The sequence below is a fragment of the Contarinia nasturtii genome, unplaced genomic scaffold, assembly GCF_009176525.2.
Source record: "Contarinia nasturtii isolate CC-2019 unplaced genomic scaffold, AAFC_CNas_1.1 Cnas_scaffold_129, whole genome shotgun sequence".
NCBI classification, from domain to species: domain Eukaryota; kingdom Metazoa; phylum Arthropoda; class Insecta; order Diptera; family Cecidomyiidae; genus Contarinia; species Contarinia nasturtii.
In genome coordinates this window covers 5,811,761-5,834,246 of record NW_022197486.1, presented here as the reverse complement: position 1 = coordinate 5,834,246, position 22,486 = coordinate 5,811,761, and the positions used below count along the sequence as shown (strand labels likewise).

General features: G+C 32.3%; 3 protein-coding genes across 7 annotated transcripts; 1 reads left to right on the top strand and 2 right to left on the bottom strand.

Annotated features, from left to right (window-relative positions):
- Positions 1 to 193: 193 nt before the first annotated feature.
- Positions 194 to 1,141, bottom strand: LOC116346481. Its single transcript, XM_031776558.1, has 4 exons — positions 1,005 to 1,141; positions 817 to 891; positions 532 to 747; positions 194 to 438 (listed from the first exon to the last, which is right to left on the bottom strand). The coding sequence occupies exons 1-4, from the start codon at positions 1,117 to 1,119 to the stop codon at positions 266 to 268; spliced, it is 579 nt and encodes a 192-aa protein (XP_031632418.1). The 5' UTR covers positions 1,120 to 1,141; the 3' UTR covers positions 194 to 265.
- A 4,137-nt stretch (positions 1,142 to 5,278) lies between these two features.
- LOC116341458 (glutaminase kidney isoform, mitochondrial) lies at positions 5,279 to 11,216 on the bottom strand. Of its 4 annotated transcripts, none has more exons than XM_031768583.1 (14): positions 11,155 to 11,216; positions 10,821 to 11,037; positions 10,632 to 10,693; positions 8,640 to 8,736; positions 8,417 to 8,556; positions 8,055 to 8,358; positions 7,919 to 7,985; positions 7,714 to 7,835; positions 7,492 to 7,650; positions 6,762 to 7,039; positions 6,427 to 6,457; positions 6,058 to 6,358; positions 5,918 to 5,961; positions 5,279 to 5,855 (listed from the first exon to the last, which is right to left on the bottom strand). In XM_031768583.1, the coding sequence occupies exons 2-14, from the start codon at positions 11,007 to 11,009 to the stop codon at positions 5,706 to 5,708; spliced, it is 1,944 nt and encodes a 647-aa protein (XP_031624443.1). In that variant the 5' UTR covers positions 11,010 to 11,037; positions 11,155 to 11,216; the 3' UTR covers positions 5,279 to 5,705. The 4 variants fall into 4 exon arrangements, with proteins under 4 accessions (XP_031624443.1, XP_031624434.1, XP_031624465.1 ...); XM_031768574.1 differs by having other exon boundaries at positions 8,052 to 8,358; positions 11,155 to 11,172; XM_031768605.1 differs by lacking the exons at positions 10,632 to 10,693; positions 10,821 to 11,037; positions 11,155 to 11,216 and adding an exon at positions 8,947 to 9,216 and having other exon boundaries at positions 8,052 to 8,358.
- Positions 11,217 to 13,337: 2,121 nt separating this feature from the next.
- Positions 13,338 to 20,138, top strand: LOC116343896 (GTP cyclohydrolase 1-like). Of its 2 annotated transcripts, XM_031772207.1 has the most exons (6): positions 13,338 to 14,148; positions 16,713 to 16,922; positions 18,158 to 18,323; positions 18,883 to 18,921; positions 19,533 to 19,649; positions 19,850 to 20,138. In XM_031772207.1, exons 1-6 carry the CDS (start codon positions 13,806 to 13,808, stop codon positions 19,977 to 19,979), a joined length of 1,005 nt encoding a protein of 334 aa, XP_031628067.1. In that variant the 5' UTR covers positions 13,338 to 13,805; the 3' UTR covers positions 19,980 to 20,138. The 2 variants fall into 2 exon arrangements, with proteins under 2 accessions (XP_031628067.1, XP_031628076.1); XM_031772216.1 differs by lacking the exon at positions 18,883 to 18,921 and having other exon boundaries at positions 13,342 to 14,148.
- The last annotated feature ends 2,348 nt before the right edge of the window (positions 20,139 to 22,486 follow it).

Here is a 22,486-nt window from a genome sequence, read left to right as displayed (position 1 = left end):
TGGAAAAGGCGGTTTCAAACCGAAAAAGTAGAAAGAAAAAGAAAAGCACTTTATTGATGTACTATTTTATCAAAATAGTGTGCCATTCAGACACAAAGTTACATTTATGTTCCATTAGTTCTTTTTTTTATTTCTATAATTAGAAAAATGATGTATTCTTTTATTTATTGTAATTTTTAAGTAAACATTGAGATGCATAGAACGATTTCTTCTGTATTTATTTTATTCAAATCACAATGTAAGAATAATAGCACAAAAATCAATTCTAATTGAAGTTTCTGCGATCGACAAGAAGATTAAAACATATCTTGGCGTTCTTTATAGTTTCTGTCAATAGCAATGCCCCCACACGTCCATTTTCAGTGTTCAATGCATTTGAGGTAAGTTGACGGTTCTCCTCAATGTGGTTTAATAGCAAAGTGTTCCAACCTTTGGACGCTTAGAACAAGATAAAGAAACGATTTTAGTTAATTTAACTTTAAAAACGAATACAATAATCGAACATGAGCAATACGTATACAATATACTTACAAATTTTCATTAAATTGCTTTCACTAGTGTCGCGCTCTACTGAAAATTGATTCTCGTAGTCCTTTTGATATTTTAGAACAAGTTTAACCAATGACAAGAACGATTGACTATATTTGACCAGCATTCTGGAATCTTCCGCATTTCGCATGCGACGCAATGCATCCAATGCAGAATCGTATGTTTGATAGATACGCAGTTCATGGTGAGCCTTCGAACCTTTATCAGAAATTTTATTCTTAGTTTTTCAAATTACGATGTTTTTTTTGGACGATAACAAATACTAACATGCGAGAAAGTCCTTCACCTCACTCAACTCATCATTTTCCTCTTGTTTGATTACCATTTCTGGAAACAGTGTTTCTGTTGAATATATAAATGAATAAATAACCCAAAACAAGCACAAAGACAAAACGAAACAATATTCACCAAATCGAACATATTTTGTGGAAAAAAAAAAATCTATATTATCATACCAAGAACTGATGCATCTCCCGACAACATTCTCATTTCCATGTTTTTCTTTAACTTTTGCGAGATTTTAATTTTGTTGTTTGATTCCAAAGCTTCAGCTGCCAAAACAATTTTCATGTGTCAAATACGCTCATTAGGCATTTGAATGAAGTTGGCTCAGAAAATAAAATCTTTTGAACAATGCGCTTGTGTTGGTACGAAATGTCACAACACAGAGGAGAACTTCATATCGTTCATATCGGCAAAATTGAATAAAGGGTTTAATAGTAAAACGAACTTTTCCGCACTATTATTTGGAAGCATTATTTCATTTTCCCAGTCATAGAATAGAATAACTGATAGGGTGAAAATGAAAATGGCATATTTTTTCCCATCATATTGAAACAGAACATTCTAAAATAATTTCATTGAAGTAAAACATTTCAACAACGTTTTTTCAACGTAAGACATCCGAAGAATTTTGATTTAAGCTGAACATTTCAACAAATAATTTTCAAATAGAAACATAATCAAGCTCACATAAACATAAAACAACATAAAATCACCTTCAACCATTCGCTTATTCTCATCTTTCTTCTCTTTTTTATCTTTATACTTACTCTCTTTTTCTCTTTTAATTTTGCAAGCGAAAATGCAATTATTTGGTCACCATTTCATTTGTCAAAGGAAAATGTATACATTGGAAGGCTCTGTATGAAAGGCTAACGAAAACATATAGTAACCAAGCAACAAGGATTTGGTTACAAAACCCATCATTTTGTCTTCATCGCATATGATCCAAAATAACATCATTTATTACCATTATTATTTCATTGTATACAGAGTTTATTATAAATTTTTTTAAACTTCATTCAATATATGTACCAAGAATGCAGTTTTTGCGGTGAAACCAAACAATTTAATCTTGAAATAAGAGATTTTATATTTTATTTATTGAGTTGCGTGTTTAACATTCGATTGAGGTGACAAGTCTGGTTGTCTGTTAATTCCATCTAAAAAGGATGCATATGAATATGAACTATCAATATTTGTTGTTGAATTTTCAGCAAAACTCATCCAATCAATGCTGGTTTGACACGGTGGAACAGAGAACTCATTCAAACGCTTTTCTTCAATTGAAAATAATTCATCGTCAATGCAGCAATTTCCAGTTCCAATGAGGCTTTGATGTCCATAAGTGCTCGACAATTTTGTAGATGTCGACAATTTTCTTCGCGTACATTGTTAACTTGATTGTGTTCACCTTCACGAAGTTTCTTCTCGGCCTTAAGAGAGATTCTTCTAAAACATTAATACGATTGTTTGCGTCGTTGAGTTCTCTTTCTAATTCCATATTTTTTGCACAAAAAATATCGATTTCATTTTTTGAGCAATGACAATTGATCTCAATGGAGTGAACTCGATCAATGAAGCAAGCCAAACGATTATTAAGATTTTGCATGGCTACATTTTCGGCAATTAACGTTTCTATTCCTGTATGATCTTCGCTGTACATCGTATTGGGATTTGACTGTACGCTAAACAGTAAACACAGTACAAATGACGAAATGAATTCTAAAAGAAAATGCAAAAATTATCATTTATACTTTTTTTTCGAAACATTTCTGTTGCATACCTTATCTTTTGATCTCTCCTCTGACCATAAATTTTGAACCGATCGTTCCTTATTGTTGACTTCTTTGAACTGTATTTGGAGTATTTTTTTGGAATGGAAAATTTAGATGAAATGCCATGCAGAAATCGCAATGACTATATGATTGATTTTGAAGTTCATATTGTAATTTGAAAAAAAAAAAAAAAAAAAAAACGATTGCTTTTATGAGCTGAACGCTTTCAAAAGCACACACAAATAATTATCCAGATAAAATCCCAGCTACTTAATTTGACTAATTTAAAACGGAGTTTAATTGATTTAGTAATTGTGCATAATTCGATTTTAAAAATCAAATGAGTAGTGGAAAAGGCGGTTTCAAACCGAAAAAGTAGAAAGAAAAAGATAAACACTTAATTGATGTGCATTTTATCAAAATAGTGTGCCATTCAGACACACAAAGTTACATTTATGATCCATTAGTTCTTTTTTTTTATTTCTATAAATAGAAAAATGATGTATTCTTTTATTTATCACAATGTAAGAATAATAGCACAAAAATCAATTCTAATTGAAGTTTCTGCGATCGACAAGAAGATTAAAACATATCTTAGCGTTTTTTGAAGCTTCTACCAATAGCAATGCCCCCACACGTCCATTTTCAGTGTTCATTGCATTTGAGGTAAGTTGACGGTTCTCCTCAATGTGGTTTAATAGCAAAGTGTTCCAACCTTTGGACGCTTAGAACAAGATAAAGAAACGATTTTAGTTAATTTAACTTTAAAAACGAATACAATAATCGAACATGAGCAATGCGTATACAATATACTTACAAATTTTCATTAAATTGCTTTCACTAGTGTCGCGCTCTACTGAAAATTGATTCTCGTAGTCCTTTTGATATTTTAGAACAAGTTTAACCAATGACAAGAACGATTGACTATATTTGACCAGCATTCTGGAATCTGCTGCATTTCGCATGCGACGCAATGCATCCAATGCAGCATCGTATGTTTGATAGATACGCAGTTCATGGTGAGCCTTCGAACCTTTATCAGAAATTTTGTTCTTAGTTTTTCAAATTACGATGTTTTTTTTGGACGATAACAAATACTTACATGCGAGAAAGTCCTTCACCTCATTCAACTCATTATTTTCCTCTTGTTTGATTACCATTTCTGGAAACAGTGTTTCTGTTATATATTACAAGCAGGTCCGTTGCCATATTAGTAACGGTTGATGTAGCTCAGCGAGAGAGAGAGAGAGAGAGAGAGAGAGAGAGAACATATGTTTGGGAAATAATTAATGCGGGATAAAACCCGCTTTTTTACACTACTGATCTATCAAAGTGAAAACAATTCTGCACACACAAGTTTTTTACTGCGATTAAAATGTCGAATTACGTTCCAAAAAAACAGCATTTGCGGGAAGCAATGCTTTTGTACTTTAATCAAAAGAAAAGTGCTTCTGAATGTCATCGTTTGTTGTCGGAAACGTATCCCAAATATTCGATTTCAATAAGTGTATGTGAAAAATGGTTTAGAAGATTCAGAAGTGGTGATTTTGACACGGAAGACAAAGAGCGTCCAGGCCAGCCGAAAAAATTTGAAGATGAAGAATTGGAATTGTTACTCGATGAAGATCCATGCCAAACGCAAGAAGAACTCGCTAAATCATTGGGAGTAACTCAAGCAACCATTTTACAACGTTTAAAAGCATTAGGGTTCATCCAAAAATTTGGAAACTGGTTGCCGCACGAATTGAAACCGAGAGATGTTGAAAGGCGTCTTACCATCTGTGAAATGCTGCTCGCAAGACAAAAAAGCAACTCATTTTTGGATCAAATTGTTACGGGCGATGCAAAGTGGATCCACTACGATAACCCAAAGCGAAAAAAATCATACGTTCGACGCGGCGAACCAGGACCATTGCAAGCAAAGGAAGATATTCATGGTAATGCTCTGTGTTTGGTGGGATCGTGTATTATGAGCTGCTGGAACCGGGTGAAACAGTCACAGGAGATCGCTATCGACTACAACTGATGCGATTGAAGCGACCATTGGACAAAGATCGGAAAGAATGGAGGGAAAAACACAACGGGTTAATTCTTCTTCATGACAATGCTCGGCCACATGTCGCAAATTTCGTCAAACAATACTTGGAAACAACTAAGTGGGAAGTCCTTCTGATTACTACTTGTTTCGAACGATGCAAAACGAATTGGCAGGCAAACGCTTCACTTCTTCGGAGGAAATCGCAAATTGGGTCGGTTCGTGGTTTCGTTCAAAACAACAACCATTCTTTTGGCACGGAATCCATGAATTGCCTGGAAAATGGGAAAAAGTAGTGGCTAGTTTTTCTGAAATATGACAATTTTTATTTTTTCTAAAAAATACAGTAATTTTGAAAAAAAAATTCGTTTTCCCAGAATACGAAAATTACTGGAAAAGCAAATAATAGAATTTTTTAAGAAAATCATAAAAAGAGCACGGTTTCAATGACCAACATTTTTTGATGAAAATTAAAGAAGAACGAAAAACGGTGTTTTTGCCCAAATAACGAATAATGTGAATTTCTAAAAAAATTGACTTGTTTTGAAGAACGGCGATACCAAACTACTTTTACCTAGATAAAATGTATTGATTTAAAAATAGAATTTTAAAAATAGCAAAAAAACAATCGACATTGCTTTAATTTAAAATTCCAGCTACTTTATTTGACTAATTTAAAACGGAGTTTAATTGATTTAGTAATTGTGCATAACTCGATTTTAAAAATCAAATCAGTAGTGTAAAAGTCGGTTTCGTCGCCAACTCTTGTGTCAACCATGCGGTAGCATGAGTTGGCGACGAAACCGCCTTTTCCTACGATTCAAATTTTTACAAATGACACATACAACAAGTCTCTCAAAACACAGATAATAATTTATTTCAATATATAATTCAAAAGATTGCTTTAGCAAAAGCAATATTAAGCCAACAATTATTGTCCATTGATTGCTTTATCTTAATATAAATATATATCTTGATCAAAAAACGCATTTCAAATAATTTTTTTGTTGTTTAAAAATCGGAATGGTTTAGTTTGGTTGTAGGCCAAAAAACGTTCCTGTTTATGGTAATGGTGACGTATGACTCGGATGGCTTGGAAATGGATTTGATTCATTTGATAACGGTGATGCCGATCTGGTGCTGTTTTCCGATTGACCTGAATCCGATTTGTTTGGCGGTTTATTTTGCCAATTCCTTAGGAATTCCACAACCTTAAAAATACACATTAACATTAATTTCATCGAATAAAAATAAAAAAACACGTTTGGTTTACCGTTTCATGGCCAAATGTTTCAGCTTCATCAATTGGCATGTTGCCTAAGGGGTGAATCACAAAAGAAATGAATAGAATTAATTTAAAATAATCGAAAAAAGAATCAAATCGAATTATTAAATAATAGAAAGGCATGTTACCCCATCGATCTTTTGGATCAAATGGAACATTACATTGTTCCAATAAAAATTGAACGCAATCTAAATGACCTTCGGATGCGGCCAGATGTAATGCAGTCCGTCCATCATAGTCCGATAATGTTATATCCATGCCAGACAATTTATGACGACGCAATGCTGTTACATCACCACTTGCCGCCGAAAACAATAAATTTACAATCGATAGACCCTTTGTTTCATATCGATGTCGTCTCGGATCTTTCTTATGACTTGCATGCTTTAAATTATCATATGGATGGAAGTTAAAACCGCTGACCAATTCCTATAAATACAAACATTCATTGTTATATAACTAACATGGCACAATTTCTATATGGAAAGAGAACTTACCTCACAAAATTGAACACCACGACAGCTATTCCTGTATATAACAAACAAAAGTATATCATTAGTTATTGTTTTCAAGTTCAGGAACAATGAAGCAAACTGAAGTGTGTCATTTCTTCCCGTTCTTCGTGCAAATTTTAATGAACGGAGAATTACGTCTACTCTTCTTAAACGATGACTCTTTTGCACGATGATATTGTACGGTGGTACATGAGTGCATCAAGTATGCGACATTCAGGCGCTAATTGAACACTTATTATTCTTGCTTGAGATTTATCTGTACGCAAATTGTGCTAAGCACCATCATCACCGTTTTTGCTAATTATAGAGAATCTTACCCTAATGGATCCAATGGTGGCGACCACGTGAATATGCCCATTACATTCGGAATCACAACAAGCATTCCACCGCAAACACCAGATTTTGCCGGAACACCAACTTTGAACGCAAATTCACCCGAATAGTCATACATTCCACAGGAGTGCATAAGCGATAGTACATCACGAACTACATCCGGTCGAAAGACTTTCTCTTCGGAAAGTGGACAGATGCCACCATTCGCCAATGTAGCGGCTAATATTGACATTGTATCACATGTCGCTTCCATCGAACAGCACTATACGAAAAAAAAAACACATTGATTCATTAACACATTAAAAATCTTCATTTTTAGGCCCAACAAGATGTATATCAAATTAACATCACCAATTACAACAGATGACATATTCAATATGTGAATCGAGCGCCTTCTTTCATTGGAACTATGTTTTTATTTGATTTTAAATATCTTTCAATTTAAATACCATTACTTAATTTTGTCATCAATGTAACCATGATTATTTTTCTCTTTTCAAATTTGTTTCATATTTTAAACATCAACTAAATTTTCTAATTTTAGTAAACATATGACATAATTTTTGTACAGATTTCAGTTTTATAGCTCGCCTGATGAGTTTTACAAATTAAACTTGTATCAGAATAAGAAGTTTTTTCACTTATTTTTTCATAAGATGTATATATCAAAATTTAGACATTCTTTTTTTACACAAATTAATTGAAATAATTTACCTGAAAATAAAAATCCATGCATTCACGCAAATTACACTTATCGGGAAAGCATTTATTTTCACGCATATAAAATCCCAATGCATAATTTCTGTCAGCCGCTTCGCGTTCTGATAAAAATACCGCATTATTGAAACCAAATAATTCACCGCCGGACATTTTCTGTAAAAAAAAATATTTATTGACACAATATTGAGAAAAAACCAGCCACAATCGCATACTCACTCGAAAGTATGATAAAGTGTAATCAAATTTCTCGGCCAATGTCATCTCTGGTTTTATTAGTGTCTTTACCAACGAACATATTATGATTGCACCTGCATTTATCATTGGATTGTGTGGCTTTTCTAAATAATACAACAATTTTGTGATTAATTTTTTTTTTCAATACATTATTTTGTGGTAAATTTGTGATTTGCTCAATACTCACTATTATAATCCAAAATGAGTTCATTGAAATTTCTTCCGCTTGGTTCTTGTCCCACATATTGATGAACCTATGAAATTAAGATTTTCGTAATGATTGCAATCTCACTTTAAACGTTTTCATTCTGAATACAAACCACCTCTTGTCCAAGTTTCTCCAATGCAATGGCATACATCAATGGTTTGCTGCAACTTTGTAATGTAAACGGTACGTTAACATCGCCAATTGAAAATCGTTGACCATCAATTGTGCATACGCTAACACCCCAATAATCAGGATTGACACGTGCCAATTGTGGAATATAAGCAGCAACCTTACCATCTGTATTGCTTTTACATTTCCAGTAAATATCTTCAATGTCTTTGGTGAAATTGAGAAAATCCGGAACGACAAATTGATGACGAAATGCCTTCGAAATCAGAACAATATTCGGAGCAATGACACTGCACAAAATATTAACAATTAGTTGATTATCATTAATTCGATTTAAATTAAACATACGATTTAAATGTTTCTCGATTTAATTTTTGTGTTTCCGGTGTTCCGCTTTCCGAATTTGTTAGCCGATGAACTTTTCGCAGATTTTCCATCATTTCCTTGATTCGCAAATCATTCATTCGTATTCCCGATGTCCGAAGAGCCTATTGAAAGCACATTTTCAAATCAGAATCGAATATTGAAAATTCAAATGCGATATTATCTATAATAAATCAAACACACTTACAGCGAGAAATTTACCAATCGGAAGTAACTCCGTGCTCTCATTACAAAACATGTCAAAGAGAACATCGTCGGCATTTTGAGCTTCGTTATCACGTTGACTACAGTTTTAAAAACGAAACAATGAAAATCTCTTTGGTTAAATCCATTGAAGAGGATGGAAAATCATTTTCTTTTTTTTCAATCATTTTTTTTTGTTGGTTCAGTCATATATATTTGATTGCGTCATCCACTTTTAGTAAACGCATGCACATGAAACAAATGTAATTGGTTTAATAAATGATTTGGCACACCTAATAAATTTTGCTAACATTTTCACGAAAGCACGTTTTTGTTTGGGTGGTAAATCGTCGTCACGATTGGATTCGGTGAAGGAACATTCGGATTCACCACAATCCGTTAATGTACCATCATTATCTCCCTCCATATTTTTTTCTTCTTTTTTTCTCAAAATGATTCTCGTTTTGCTCAAATTATTCGACGTATGTACGATTTTGTATGTTAAAATTCACAAATTGTCGGAAGAAAACCGAGAAACCAAAAAAAAGAGTTATGAATGAAATGTTCTTAATTATGCACAAATTCTTTGAATGATTGTGAAAATAAGCGATGACATTGCTTTTATATATAAACCAAGAAACAAATATGCATAAATATTGTGCACATGATGTTCATACACTGAAAAAAAATCATGAACGCGATGGCGATGGTAAGAATCAGCATGTGCACGAATTCACAAGTTTTATTAATAATTTGGTTAAATAATTTGTTCTTTGTTATTATGAATGTGTGTTAAATGAATCTAATTTCAAATTAACACTCTTTTATTATTTTTTATTTATTTATCAAGGGATATTTAATGTGTGCGACTCTTGATCTAGGGGAGATACATAGAAAATGCATCACAGGCTTCGGAGACATGAATCTTAGTACTGCACATTTTTCGTAGTTTTTTTTTCTAATGATGATTCATGATCAAATAAGTTCTAGTTTTTGAGTTTGTGTCTACCCCCTAGTTGTTGATGCATGGTTGTTTGTTATTCTATTTTGAAATGAAATCAGTTTTCGAAGAAAAAAAAAAGATATTTTTCGTAAATAACTTTATTTACATTGTACGAGATTTGGTGCATCACAACGTTTATGCATGGTTTCAATGAAAATTAATCATTTAATACGAGAATCTGGCATCTTGGCATCGTTTCATTCTAAATATAATGCCCATTCCCATGTTATATATTCTATTAATTAGAGAAATGCAATTTCGAACGAAATCTCACCGATCAAACGATAAACACACACTTGTACGGTTTCGGACTTATCGGTTGAGATGTTTTATCCGTTCCGGTACGGATTCACTTCTTTGATTTGTTTTCCTTTTGTAATTAATTCGGCATCGTGATCAAAATATACACACAACACCAATGGAAAGACAATCAAACAAAAACCAAAATTATTTGTATGAAAAATCAGCGATTCAATCATAATGCTAATTTTTTGCCATTGCATCGATCAAATTAGTTGAACAAACAAATATGCCTTTTATAGTCGGTGTGTTCTAGTTCAAATGAGCCAATATTAGTTATTATTTTTTTCAAATTCGTTTTACAGCTATATTTAAAAGGTAATTTTCGTGTAAATTATTCACACAATTTTCACCTATAAAGTGGCACGTAAACATATATATTGATATCTTGTTCAAAGAAATCTTAGCAAATGACATGGCGCAATTGTAAAATATATTGCGTTACTTTGACAATAACAAACGATGACGACGGTGGTGGCAGCGGCGGTGGCGGCGACGACGACAATAAACACGCCTAAGCCTACCGTTCTTATTGTAAACATAGAAATATTCTAAAAATATTTATTACAATCGCATTTGGTATTGAAGGACAAAACAACATATCGACACAACATCAGCTGATGCAACATCCTGGTCTGATTGACAATTGGCACAAAATTTTAAAATAGCAAACACACAATTGAATGTACTCACTCTGGTTGTCCGTTTATGTCATAAAAAGCATATTTTTTGCTGTTGGGCTTTGATAGAATCGGCTATGTCATCCGAAAACAAGGTCGATAACGTTTGTTTTAAATATACGTGGTAGAAAAAAAAATTGATTGATTAAAAGGGATACAAAAAAAAAAAAACAATTCGGAAAAGAAGTCAGAACGCACAAACCTCATCAATTGAATCCGAAAAAAATCGGCGGGAATATGTGTTCACATGTCGTTCATTTGTCCAATGGTAAATACTTCGGCTCGGAAGAAGTGTATTTGAAAATGAATTCTTGTCTATGGAAGCAGTTAATCGACCTATACTCAGTCTATGCCGTATCAAAGCATTCATTAAATAATGTTTACTCCACATTTTTGTTTTATCAAATAATTCGAACGTGCTTTACCAATGGGTTGGGAATTTGATGAATAAAATGAAAAATTACTTTGAAATTGAAGTCTTTCTTATCGGACGAAATTAAATGCAAAATAGAAAATACAAAGATAACTCCACTCACGACTTTCCCACATTATACCATTGCACATTTAATAAATATATATATATATATAATTTTTGGCAATTCACACAACCAAATAAATGTGAGCACAGTGTAACAAAAACGAAATGTTCACGCAACAGCACAAAGTATTGAACCATAGATATATTCTCTCCTTGCAATTGATGGCAGATTTGAATTAATTTTTTGACCTGCGCACTGTCAAAACATTTATGGTTCACACTAGTAACATACAAAAAAAAAGACATGACTGTATGTGTTGTAATGTACTTTGAGATTTTTTTTTTATTCTTTTCGATGCGTGCGCGCGTGTGTGTATGTATGTCGGAGAATGTCGTTTAACAAATCACGATTTCACGTGTTAGATGCCTGAGATTTATTCTCATATAATCTATTATCGTCTTGAAATAATTGAAACAATATATCACATAAGCCGATAAGTCAAGTGATTACTATGCAACGGTTTCTATGATTAAAATTCCAATTTTTATGGATTTTTATGTGAATTGAAATCAATAAAATATCGAGTAATAAGTAGATTTCATTGGGATTCAACCTTGGTCACCCCTTTCCGTGCTCACCTCTTTTTTCGATGTCAGAAATTTTCTATTTCGAACACCATCACAGACAATTTATGTTATTTAAAAAAAAACGAAAATAACACTTAAACTAGTGTACGTGAATAAATATTTGATTTATAATCGCGGTAGAATTCCATTTGAATTTTTTTTTTTTTTTTTTTTTTTTTTTTTGGAATAATTCAATTGAGAAAAAAGCTTGACTTTTGAAGAATCGATTATTTTTGAGAATGTTTTAATTTAGTTTTGTTTTTTTTCTTCTTGAAGTTAAAATATGAAGTAAAGGACAAGTGTAAATGAAGCCAGTTCAATTGAATGCGAAAACTCTACAGGTGGTTTCCTGTGATATTGAAACGTACACCGATGTCTACGGTGATGACGAACGGAAACATTTCACTGACCTAAAAAATTACACTCGCTTTTGGTTTTAAGAAACAAAACTCCAAATTGGAATATTCAATGAACGAATGGCCTTTGAACATTTTCAACTGTAGTTTTTTGACAACAATTTTTGTCAGTTGAAAATTCAAAAGAAGAAAATACGAGAGACACATAAATGCTGGCGATTTTTTTTTTCGTCATGACTTTCATCACTTGTTGCGTATATGCTTGATTATTTGGGTCCTGAGAAAGCTTTAATGAGCCATCACAAAGTTTTGAGCTGTGACAACCAAAATTCTTACTGAGAACTTTACTCGAAAGTGGGTTTCTTCTTCTTCTTCTTCTTTTTTCGAAAGCATAATTAACGAATAACATTTTAGCATTCGTATATATCGAATATTGCAAGTCATTGGCAATAAAACAGCGCAAATCTAAGGAATGGAAATTTAAATGAATCAATCATAACGAGTATATCACGTCATCGGAAGTTTTATCGGAACATTCTGTTGTTTATTTCTTGCCCTTTTTACGATATATGTCTACTACAATGACGATGTATGAATTTTACATTTTGAAATCAGCACACATTTTTGATTATGGTATTTTCTTGAATGTGTTTTTTTTTTCGGGGATAGAGTCAGAATCGAAAAAAACCCAACGACATGGAAACATCGTCAATAAAATTAAGCTTACTGAACTTTAAAACAAAAGAGAATAAAACTTAAGTTTCATGTATAGTTTTCAAAAGGTAACTAATTAACTTGTGTCAATTACAAGGAATTAGTTGAAGCAAGCATGTTCGTTATCTATAAAATAAAAGATCAATATCAGAGTTTCTACAATCCAATTCGTTTGCAAATAGTTCAGCCATGTATTGCTTTGCCAACTTGCTTTTATATTTTTCTGTTTTTTCATAAATTCTCTTTCTCTTTCTCTCTCATTCGCTCTTTCCACGCTCTCTCTCACACACACACACATATTTATATGACATTGTGTGTGTTATGTGTCTTTCCCTTTTCTGCCTTCTTTTTTACATACCGTTCTCTGTGTTCGCTCCCGTTTTATCGCTCGTTTGTTAAATGCCCCTTTCAAAAAATAAATAAATCTAAATTGCATACCGAACAGTCAACTGTACGCAACAGTTAGAAAGAGATTGGTTGAAACAACACCGAAAAAGAGATGGAAAAGGCAAGACCTTCAACAACATTTTGGCATATGTGTATTGAAAGTGTTTGTGTCAATGCTGCTGTTGCCGTTGTTCGCACTGTTGCTCTCTGCTGTTGTTGCTGCTGTTGCTTTTGCTTTTATTACGGCCAATGAAATCTGTTCTGTAGTCAGTTGACTGAGATTCGTTGAACGATTTAGTTGATGGTTTGATAGAAATAGCCGTACAACGTGCATGTGTTCAAATATATACCCTACATTTACCATAACTTAACCATCCAGTTTTTTCCATCTAATTTCGCTTTTTTATTTTGTTTATTTCGTGTTTTGTGTGAATAGAAACGGTTCGAAAATTCCGAATATAAGTGCAAAGACAGTTTCTGATTTTTTGTGTGTGTGTTTTTTTTTCGTGAGTGTAAAACGTTCTGCCACGAAATATTTTACACCCGATTTTTTGAACGGAGACTCTGACAACGTTTTTGAAAAGAAGTTTTCGTGAAAATCCAAAAAGAAGGGAACATTTTCATCATGAATCGCTCGTTCGATGAAACAACACCTAGTGAATTGAATAACACCATTGACGATAAAAATTCATCAAAAGCTCGAAGCACAACATACTCATCGCATGGAAATGGTGATGAATCAAATGCTAATCAAAATGGAAAAACCAACCATGCAACAAGTTCGCTTAACGGAAATGATGACAATAACGATAATGCCCAACAACATTCAACCACCGAATCAGCGACCACCAATGGCAAGGGATTTATAAAACGAGCTCATCCAGCACCATTGAAAATGGTCGCATTCAAAGGCGATTCAAACGACGTACCAGGAACACCACGAACACCAAGAACATCAACCACACCAGGTAATTAAATTGATACATTCATTTCAAACAATCAGCAGAGATGAGACACAAAGGCTTTTTGTGCTTATTATTCTGGCGAGAATCAAGTAAAAGAAAATTAAAAATGCGAGGATGATATAAAAGAAACAATGCTTCCACTTGTTGCTTCACATAAGATTTATGTATTTTGAATAGAATCAAACAAACTCTATTGAAAAATGAGTGCGCCAGTGAACTAGATTAGATTAGTTAATGTTTTTCCTATCGACCGATATTAGATAAGTTCAAAAGTTGATGGATTTTTTCACTCATTGAAAGCCAAACTAATTGTTATTTCGTTTATGCCAACGTTTCGAATATGTTTTTATTCTTCAGGATTTTTTTTCTAAAAGACTAAATTCATGAATACAATATCTGAGTTATTCTGATGTTCAGTCATTCATTCATCATTGAATACTACTTAAATAGTCGTCTCAAGATTTTCAACAGTTTAAAGTCTCAAAAGAATGGAATTTACTTTCGATGGCAGCAAAATAAGTTCAAGTACAGAATATCGTTTGAAAAGTTTGAGAGAGAGAAAAAAAGAAGTTGACATTCTGTTCTGTATGTATGTATATTTTTTGTTGTTGTTGTTCGTTGTGGTTTTAAAATAGTATCATAAAAAATATCTGTAAAAACTCGTTGTCACTTGTCTCGTTTATTGGCGTCATTGAACCGAGTCGTCAAACTAGACATTGCAATCATTACTGTATTGATATTACGGTATGTGATTTGGAATCGGCCATAAAATTGAAAAAGGTTAAATATTGCACAAACCGAGAATAAAGTTCAATTCATCATTGCTTGGGGTAAACCCCCCGCAGAGTGTCGTTTTATATATTCATATTTGGTCATATTTTATGCAAAAACCATTATTAACACTTATGTCGTCGACGATAATTAGGCAGAATTTAGTAGGTCATTTTAAATGGCTAAACAATCATTCAAATTCTTATAAATTTGACAATAGAAAATGATATACGAATAACCGAAAGAAAACGAAACACGCATTGCTATAATTAAATGGCAGTTGTCTGCTTCGTTTTCATAATAGGATTGATCATTTATTTTTCCTCAATTGTGACTGGGCCCAAATGGAATTCCAAATGAATGAATAAAAAAAAAAACGTTAAAAAGGTTACGAAAAGTTATCAATGAATTAAATACACAACCCTATTTCAATTATGATAAATGCGTACGATAGCGTGTGCCATTTCGTTGGAAAAGCAAATGAGCAAAAAAAAGCGTGATAGCAATTAAATAAGCAATGAAAGTGATAGCCAGTTAATTTTTACTTATGGATTGGGTTTTTTGCTGTTTGTAAATGTCAATACTCATTAGCAAATCCCAATGAGTAATTAAATGACAGTCTAGTTAATCTACATAGTGAACATTGCTTTATTGATTTCACTTTTTTCGTTTTGGTTTTATTTATTACACGACCAATGTAAACACAAATCTTATTGAACATTGTCACACACTAAATTCGTGACTTTTTCTTAAATCATTCTGACACCTCATTACTATATCGTGAATTAAAATTTACATTGAATTCACCATAAATGACAAAGCATTAAATAATCGCTTAAAATAAGTAAAGAAAAACCTTAAATACACACAGAAAATAAGAAATTTAAGAAATCTAAACAGCACGTTAATTACAAAAAGGTTTGCCACGTAGCAGCAGAAAGACAGTCAAAAACGCGAAAAAAATTCTTCATTTTTTCTATTCATTATAGAGAGGCTCCGAGAGGCAGTTTTTTTTTCAATACAATGTTCGATACTTGATTAAATTGATTTTTCCATTCCAAAAAAATTATTAAATTTTTTATATAAGTCATGTAACCGCCATAAAACGGTTGAAAGCAGTTCTCGGACTTCTTCTTTTTCTTTTCTAGAAATAAGACAGTGTGTCAATATTTTTTTCTCAACAATTTGAAAAGGAAGTATGTTCTGATTATAGAATCAATTACCCAAATTCGTTTGATAAAAATAATTGTAATTTGAACAATTGGCAACTGTTTCCATTTATTGTTGATAATTATATTGGTCTTGCTATGTAATTAGCTTAATTTCAAAAACTTGTTGTAAATCAGAAATATCATTTGAGAATAATGATGAGATATCAATTGCAGTGATTGCTTTGAACGTATCGTTGGAAATCTGTCGTGTGTGCCATATTAAATGAAATCCATAACACACACATATATGTATAAATATTTTTTCCATTCACTTGACTATTCGATTTTTGGATGTTGAGTTGCGCACAAATGATTCTTTTATGTGAATTCAAACTCGATTTCAAGGGGATGCAGATGGACAAGCATCCTGTTCGAAATGGAAAGAAAGCGATGCGGCTAGCTTAGAAAGAAAAAAGAAAATGCTGGTGAAAGGCTGTGAAAGGAAACGACGTCGACTCAACGGCGTCAAATGATTGAATTAAATGTTTTTTTTTGCATAAAATTTATCAAATGTAACCTTTGATATGACGATCGATATTATCTCTTGATTAATTGTTTTTTTTTTGTTCTCTCCCAACACAAAAGGGCACGAAAAGTGTACATTTCATCATGATTTGGAATTGGATCACAAACCACCGACGCGCGAAGCTCTGTTGCCAGACATGGCACAGTCGTATCGCTTGCTGTTAAGCAGTTTGGGTGAAGATCCATCACGTCAAGGGCTATTAAAAACACCGGAACGAGCTGCCAAGGCAATGCTTTTCTTTACCAAAGGCTACGACCAAAGCATCGAAGGTGAGACTACTTTTCGTTTTTTTTTTATTATTATTTTAACCAGTGATTTGCTGGATGAATATCGCTGGATATTTTCAGACTCTGATTCTCAGCCGCTGCCAAAAGATAATGCAAAAATGAACCTTTGCACTGATGTTGTGTTGTATTTAACGCGCTGAGAATCAGCGTCTGAAAATATCAGCCGATATTCATCCAGCAAATATACTGCTCTGATCGTTATTTCCTCGAAAAATTGCAAAGATTTCTTCGAGTATTTCGAGAAAAAAAATGAAGATCCGGAAAGAAACTTACTCATACGAAAGCTTAAGAGCTTTGCATTGGCACTTTTACATGCGTCGATTCTTTTCTACCCACTTGTAAAAAAAATGATAGTGATTCAAGTGTTTTATTCCATTTCCATCAATCAATTCACATATGAATAGCACTTTACTTAGCTCTGTGTACATTGTGTGATAAATGATATTCAAGTGATGGAGAACTAATGGAAATTGTTTGTCATTGCCAAAACATTGATTGTTTAAGTCATTGGATTTTTTTCTTCTTCAACGATACTCATTTTACTACAAAATCCTTGACTCAATTTCAGGTAGCGGTTTTCGTGTCACAAATCTTGGTTAGATTTGTGGTTTTAATCAATTTACTACATACATATTCTGTATTCTTTGTATATGGTATTCACAAACATACTTCAAGACAAAAAACACACACACAACATCTCAATAGATGATTGTATTAAGTTTTTGCCTTCTTTAATGTTCACCATCAATCTGTCAGCGTACGGTCAGCTTTGATCAATGTTTTTGAAGTACGAATGCTTGAATTTGCATTTGGCTCCATATTTGCATTTTTTTTTTCGATTGTTTTTCTTCTTCGTTGGTTTCACTTTAAAAATTCGTCTATGTGTGTTCACATATTGGAAATAAAATGACGGTGAATAACAATTCTTGATGTGATTGAGTGACGTATGTAAATTGGTTCAAGTGGAAGGTACACCATTTTTTTGTCAATGGAAATTTTTTTATTACCAACAACACGCACTTCTGTCCATTTGTTTAAGCGAAAGTTTGAGTGCATGATTTATTTATTTTTTTCCGGTGAACCATTAAAAAAAAACTATTTTAAGTAATACAAAGCAGGAAAAAACCGAGAATTATTTCAATCTGTCTAGGTTGACATTGAAAACTAACAGTTATTTATCGAGCACATATTTTGGTGTGGTTTTCTTAAATTTATAGAAGCATTGAATGGAGCCGTTTTTGATGAAGATCATGATGAAATGGTTGTGGTGAAAGATATTGAAATGTTTTCAATGTGCGAACATCATTTGGTACCATTTTATGGAAAAGTGTCAATTGGTTATTTGCCGAGCAAAAAAATTCTCGGCCTCAGCAAATTGGCGAGGTGAGTAAAAATGATTATTTTATTTTGCATTTTTTCCGTTTGGATCCGGTACTTATATCACTTCTTTGATTTTATCAAGCTAACATACCAAAAAGAAAATGAATCAAAATTGAAAAACTTGCAAACATACACGCACACGCAAAATTCGTCTCTTTTCTAAACGACAATAAGCTTTAAAAACACAACAGGTTTCTTTTTTGTACGAAAACTCACTTTAAATCTGGCAAAAAAAAAACATTCGACGCAGAATATTGTGATTTAAACTTATTTAGGGAATCATTCATAAAGTTTTTCCCCAAAGTTGGAATATTTTTAGTCAAATTATCCACACATACGCATACAACAAGTTAAAATGCATTTCATCGAAGCGTTCTTTATGAAATATAATTAAAAACAAACATGAAGCCAGAACTCAATTATAAAAATGTGACTGAAAATAGAAAAAACATACACAAAAACACACACACAACAAACAACAAATTCATTTATCAATTTTGATTTTATTCAATACACAAATGATGATGAAAAATACTATTTTTCTTTTTGTAAAATTTTATAGTCAGCATAGATACGGAACGGACTATAATTTACTTGCTCGGTAAGAAAAACTATACCAACCACACACATCTACAACAACTTACTACAACTAGTGAATTATAAACCAAAAAAAAAAAAACAAACAAATTTCAAGAGCACAAAGTTTACGTAGAGACTAGATAGTGTGTCCACTATAGGGCATAGAACAAAACAAGAACGCAGACACATTTTGAGAGCAATCACTTAATGTTTAAAATCATAACTTTTTTTTTCTCAAGCAATATTTGGCTTTAAATCAAAAGACCACGAATTTAACCAAATAACCAAAAATAAATGTTGTCACTAAATTGTCATTGTTATGCTGCAACAATGACTACATATTATTCGTTTCTCGTTATAATCAATACATTCATTTGGGTGTTTCATACAGCTTGTTCTTTCTCTGTAAATTACGCAATTTTTATGGCACGCATTTTCTTTTTTTTCTTCATCTTTTCACACACATGCACACAAACACACATATACACATCAATCCATTCTCAGAACAAATTTGCTTTTACATTGCCATTTTGGGTTGATTTGAAATTGAGAGGGGAAAAAATACTGTTATGGCTAAAATCACGATAAAAAAGACTCAATTTACCAAATACATGTCTGACTATATCATTTCAGAATTGTGGAGATTTATTCACGACGACTGCAGGTTCAAGAGCGCCTCACTAAACAAATTGCGAACGCCGTAACTGAAGCCGTTCAACCAGCTGGCGTCGCTGTTGTCATTGAAGGAGTGTAAGTAGAACATGTCGAAGTAATTAAAACCAGTAATTACGGAAAAAACACACACACACATTCACCATTCAAAAATAAATTCTAAAAGAATAACCGCGGCTACCATAAATCGCAGCCTTCTTTCTTCTATTCGATTCGAATATTGAAATCCACATTTATGCAATTTGACAGATATTCTAATAAGTTTATCTCTTTTTCAGGCACATGTGCATGGTAATGCGAGGTGTACAGAAGATTAACAGCAAAACAGTGACATCAACAATGTTGGGTGTATTTCGTGATGATCCGAAAACGCGCGAAGAGTTTCTCAATCTTGTTAACACCAAGTAAAAAGAAAAACAACAAAAAATGAACACATCCATTAAAATGATAACAATTTAACAGAGATGAACAACATCGACATGCATTGCAACAGAAAGAAAAATTATCAATGAACACATCTCAATGAAGAAAAATATAAATAGCTAAAGAAGAGTATTTATTTATTTATTTGCTAAAGTTTTTCTGTGCACATTTTTTTTTATTTTCCTGTATTTACCACATTATTATAGTTTTTATATATATATATTTTGTTTTATACGTCATTCGTGTGATTGTACTTATTATTTTGTGTTTTATTTTTTCAAATTCCCTTTCACTTCACGAGCACATTAAAATCTTGGTTTAAAAAAAAATACGGTTGTCTATTGTATAGAAATAAACGACCTTTCTTAATTAAAAAAAAAACATCGCCATCCAATGCAATGGAAGTAGAACTTGAAGTAGGATGATATGCATTTTTGGTCACCATTTTTTAAAATATCACATTTCAATCGCACCGCAAAAGTGCATATCTTCTATTTTTAAACTTTTGCCCAATTTTATTGACGCAATGCTATCGAAAAAGTTGCATTCTTCATGATGGATTTCGCCGTTCTATTTATTAGTATCGATGACAGCTGTATTTAAAACGTATTTTTTTTTTAATTTCTAATATTGTTTAAAGGAATTACGTTTGATTCCGTTTATCTACATCACACTTATCGCAACAATATATATATCATTTTATTTAGATTTTTTAGACAGACAAATAATTTCTCCAGTGACATAAGCATTTACATTCGAATGGTGTGTGGCAATGCAACATTTTATCTACCGGTTTTATTTGAGTCACTTGTAAAGTGTAAACGGACAGGTTACCACGAATTTAAAGTAGAGGCAGCGCTTATGGTTCTTTCGAATGAGGGTGTACAAACTACTCAAAACGTGCATTGAAACCATGCGTAGCCAAAAGATTTGGAATCAGGGATTGTCCCTCTGAGGAGGAAAAATGGTGAGGAGGAGGAGGAGATACTGCTTCTGAAGTGAGTTTTTTTTTGGTCAAAATGCAATTTTTATCACAAGAATATCGTTTTTGGTTAAAAACATTTTCCTTCTCCTCAGAGGAACAATCCCTGTTTGGAATGAATCTTATAAATTATCGGCTTTAAAAAGTTTTGCACCATTTTTAAGAAAAAATTCATCAATAACAAGATAATATGACGACGCCAATAAAATATACGAATAGTAGAATGCCCTATTTTTGATCAATAAATATTTAAAGTGTACACAAATGAAAACAAATAAAAGGAGCAATAAAAGACAGTGATCGTTCCTATAATGGATGAATCTATCTACGTGAATAAAAACAAGTTCTTTCTAAATGTTAATATATTCTTGATTTGTTAAAAAAAAATCGCCTATATAGTGTGTTTTGATATATTCAACTACGCATCGAAAGTTTCTTCAAAGTCGAATAATGAAATATGTCGTTTTTCAACAGATAGCGCTATCTACTGTACTCTCCGTTGCTACTTAAAAATTCTTTGTAAAAATTACAAAACCGTCCACAAATGGTTATATAAATATTCATCATTTGCAAATTTACTATGATTTCCCGTCGTAAATTTACAAGAAAAAAAAAACAAATCGTGCGAATATTTAACGAGATATTTCAATATTTGACTCTGAAGAAATTGTTTCGTGCGCAAATGAATATAGTAACGCACAATGTATAGAACATTTATATTTTATTGCAAAATTTCTAGAAAAATGAAAATATTTTAGATACATAAATGTACTGGGATGCAAATAACATCCGATAATACTGCAATTGAATCGGTGTGGTGAAAAAATACCGCTTATTTTGTTTCGAATAATATTGCAACATAAGATTTTTTAACCGCAATGATTCAATTGAAACATAAAAAAAATCAAGAAACAAGGGACCAACTTTGCCAATAATTTTAAGATTTAAAGACAATATATATTATACATGCAAAAAATGTATTGTAGTTTATGATGATGACCAAAATACTATCGAGATCATGCTTTAAAATTCCAGTTTTTACCATTTTACACATATGTTCTTTTTATATAAATGTATTTTATTAGCATTTTCCGAACAAAAGATAAATCTGAAGTTCATTCAAAAAATGATGTGTACTTTGTTTTTATCGAGAATAATCTTTTTCATTGGGCTTCGACGAATGTTAAGTTTAATTTCAATCGACTTCAATGGCTTAAATTCTTTCTGTTTTCAAAATGTTAGTTGAGTCATTCAACATACATGGCATTAAAAGTGGAAAGAGTTATTTATTGCAATCGGATCATAGTTATATTACCAAATCAACCAAATCATGAATAAACAACGAAAGCAATTCAAAAGGATTTTAACTTGATATTTATGCAATGAATTCAAGTTTTATATTATATTTTGGCCTAAACCATCAAAAGTTAGAGGATTTGATTTTAGTGTGCATTAGTTAAAAAGCTCATATACTCACGGCCAGTGTTGGGTAAAGATACAGATGTAGATA

Excerpts from the sequence above, each read along its gene's own strand:
- LOC116346481 (XM_031776558.1), bottom strand. The coding sequence starts at position 1,119 with ATGAAAATTGTTTTGGCAGCTGAAGCTTTGGAATCAAACAACAAAATT. Across the intron at positions 748-816 it reads GGTGAAGGACTTTCTCGCAT|GTTCGAAGGCTCACCATGAA; the intron begins GTTAGTATTTGT and ends TTTCTGATAAAG. Across the intron at positions 439-531 it reads AAGCAATTTAATGAAAATTT|CGTCCAAAGGTTGGAACACT; the intron begins GTAAGTATATTG and ends TCTTGTTCTAAG.
- LOC116341458 (XM_031768574.1), bottom strand. The coding sequence starts at position 11,009 with ATGTGGAGTAAACATTATTTAATGAATGCTTTGATACGGCATAGACTG. Across the intron at positions 10,694-10,820 it reads TTTCGGATTCAATTGATGAG|CCGATTCTATCAAAGCCCAA; the intron begins GTTTGTGCGTTC and ends CGGATGACATAG. Across the intron at positions 6,458-6,761 it reads CCACCATTGGATCCATTAGG|GAATAGCTGTCGTGGTGTTC; the intron begins GTAAGATTCTCT and ends TGTTATATACAG.
- LOC116343896 (XM_031772207.1), top strand. The coding sequence starts at position 13,806 with ATGAATCGCTCGTTCGATGAAACAACACCTAGTGAATTGAATAACACC. Across the intron at positions 14,149-16,712 it reads AAGAACATCAACCACACCAG|GGCACGAAAAGTGTACATTT; the intron begins GTAATTAAATTG and ends CCAACACAAAAG. Across the intron at positions 18,324-18,882 it reads GGCCTCAGCAAATTGGCGAG|TCAGCATAGATACGGAACGG; the intron begins GTGAGTAAAAAT and ends AAAATTTTATAG.